The sequence below is a fragment of the Nannochloropsis gaditana genome (assembly GCF_000240725.1).
Source record: "Nannochloropsis gaditana CCMP526 unplaced genomic scaffold scaffold301, whole genome shotgun sequence".
NCBI lineage: Eukaryota > Eustigmatophyceae > Eustigmatales > Monodopsidaceae > Microchloropsis > Microchloropsis gaditana.
In genome coordinates this window covers 14,074-16,400 of record NW_005803652.1, presented here as the reverse complement: position 1 = coordinate 16,400, position 2,327 = coordinate 14,074, and the positions used below count along the sequence as shown (strand labels likewise).

Here is a 2,327-nt window from a genome sequence, read left to right as displayed (position 1 = left end):
AGATGGCAGGTTCGAAGGGCGTCTGGAATGCAGGTACAAATTGATTTCAAGCGATTTGATATAATTTTAGAAATGTTATGAACGCATACATTCTATCTGTGCTGGTTGGGAATGAAATATGTAATATGTAAATGCAAGGATGTTGGCTACAGTATAGAGCCTGTCCAGTTTTGCAAGGAAAAGAAAAAGAATAAGATTTGGTAGCTTTGGTAATTCGATTGCTCCATATTTTTGTGTCTTTTGGTCATCGCTTTTGTGAGGAATCCGCTTCCGGGAAGAGTACACGACTTGACCTCAATTCTATTGTTTTTCGAAACAAATGTCTCTTGTCGCGTTGCAAGTATGCAACGCCCTCGAATGAAAGTTGAGCAGGAAGATTGAGAAGCGAAATTTTTGGGGAGGCGAGAAACATTTATAGTAGCAAAGAAGCCACATACACAGTCATCCTCAATGATTCAAGTAGCACAAAATTGGGAATGGAGGTGGTTTGACGGCTCTACCTCCTCCTCAGCTATACTGCTTGACGCTTTCCTTCCCCCCCAAACCACCCAAGGGGAAAAGAAAGGCTCGTGACGTTTAATTCATTAACATTACGATATGTGCCGTGCATGCTTAATGTTCCTCCGCCGACACTTGTCGAATAGGGCACAATTCCCTTTCCCCAAGGTTGTGTTGCGAGCTCGGCCCATTCTTTTAGCCCTCTCTTGCTCCAATGTTCTCCCTTTTTCGCGTTCTCTCTCGCGACACGAGTTTCTATACTTCATGAGAAACATGGCCTCCAATAATATCAGGCGAATTTGGAGCGGCTCAAGTGAACTTATCTTGCATGTAATGCTCGTTCTTTGGCAGGTCTACAAACATGAGGATCATGTTCACTGGCCGTTACCCTGTTCTCGGTTACATGCCACAACCAATTTTCATATTCACACTCGTTGTCAGACATTTATGAAGAAATTGCCGGCAAGCATGAGTACTGTTTCATCTCATCGTGATGTGATATACCTTAATCAAGTCTCCTCGTGTGGCACAAGACGATAACGTGGCAGCGTGGACGTCATACTTCAGCCAGAGATAGCCTGGCGTCCCTTTCCGGACCTCAATAACTCTAACCCTCACACGCACATGTTTACCCACCAATGTCCCTTCTGTTCACATAATTTGTCACAGAGGCTATGCCTACATCCCTTCCCTCCCGTCCGCAATACGTTCCCGTGTCTACCTGCCCCCTCTCAACCTCCTCCGCCCACACCGTCCGTCCTAAGGAAATTGTTTTTGAATTGTTCCTTCCCCTCGCTCCTTTGTCTGCAGCACGACGTGCTTCAGCGTCCTCGTCTTCCTCCCCTTCTTCCTCCGTGACGGGCCGATGGATTTTAGGAAAACGCTACGATCCCGAAGACCTGGATGGATGGACTCAGCATTTTCGCTCCATCCCTTGGTTCACCTACCGCCATACGTTCCCGACAATGGCACCGTACCCTTACACCGATGATGCCGGATGGGGATGCATGCTTCGTTCGGCCCAAATGATGATGGGGGAAGGGTTGTTGAGGTGCGAACGGGGATGGAGGGGTGTGCATGTGGAGACATAGCGGTGATTTTTCTATTCAAGGAGGATGCATGACGGCGTGAATCGCTATGAGGAGGGCAATATTTGTAGCTGGTTGCTTGTAATTTGACCAACATACAAGGAAAGTCCTGTAGACCAAACGTCTGGTGACAACCTCTCCCTCCCTCCCTCCCTCCCTTCCTCCCTCCCTTCCTCCGTTCCCCGTCGCTGGCTTTCCTCCGCAGGCATGTCTTTGGGAGCAACTGGCGCGCACCACGGGACTTGGACGACCTGAAATCCAATCCTTTGTACTGTCAGCTCTTGGACTCCTTCGTCGACGCACCAGGGCCCAACCACGTCTTCTCGGTCCACAACATGGTGCAGGTAGGCGAAGGGGTGCCTGTCCTGGGTGGAAGGCAACGTGTTTAAATTTCCGTATCTCCCGCGCCCTTCCCTCTTTTTACAAAAGATTGGCATGTCCTACGATAAGCTCCCTGGGGAGTGGTACGGCCCCACCACTGTCGCCTACATCCTCCGGGACCTCGCCCTCCTCCACCGCCGACAGCAGCAAGACGTGGAGGAGGAAGCGCACGCCTTGCAACCGTTACAGCCTTTACAAGCGTCACAACCGTTACAACCGTTACGTGCGAGATGTGCACCCGAGGATTCGCCGGTGCCACCCACGCCAGCGTCGGGGGAGAATAGGCAGGAAGGGCAAGAGAGGAGTGAAGGAGGGAAGGGAGGAAGGGAAGGAGGGAGGGGAGGGAGGAAAGGAGGGAGA

At 50.6% G+C, this 2,327-nt stretch overlaps 1 protein-coding gene across 1 annotated transcript; it reads left to right on the top strand.

Moving 5' to 3' along the window:
- Nucleotides 1-1,789: 1,789 nt before the first annotated feature.
- On the top strand, nt 1,790-2,147 carry NGA_0490420 (cysteine protease family; the record flags this gene model as incomplete). Its single annotated transcript, XM_005855065.1, has 2 exons — nt 1,790-1,930; nt 2,016-2,147. Coding segments are annotated over 2 exons (273 nt in total), but the record flags the coding sequence as incomplete, so codon positions are not given.
- Nucleotides 2,148-2,327: the final 180 nt, after the last annotated feature.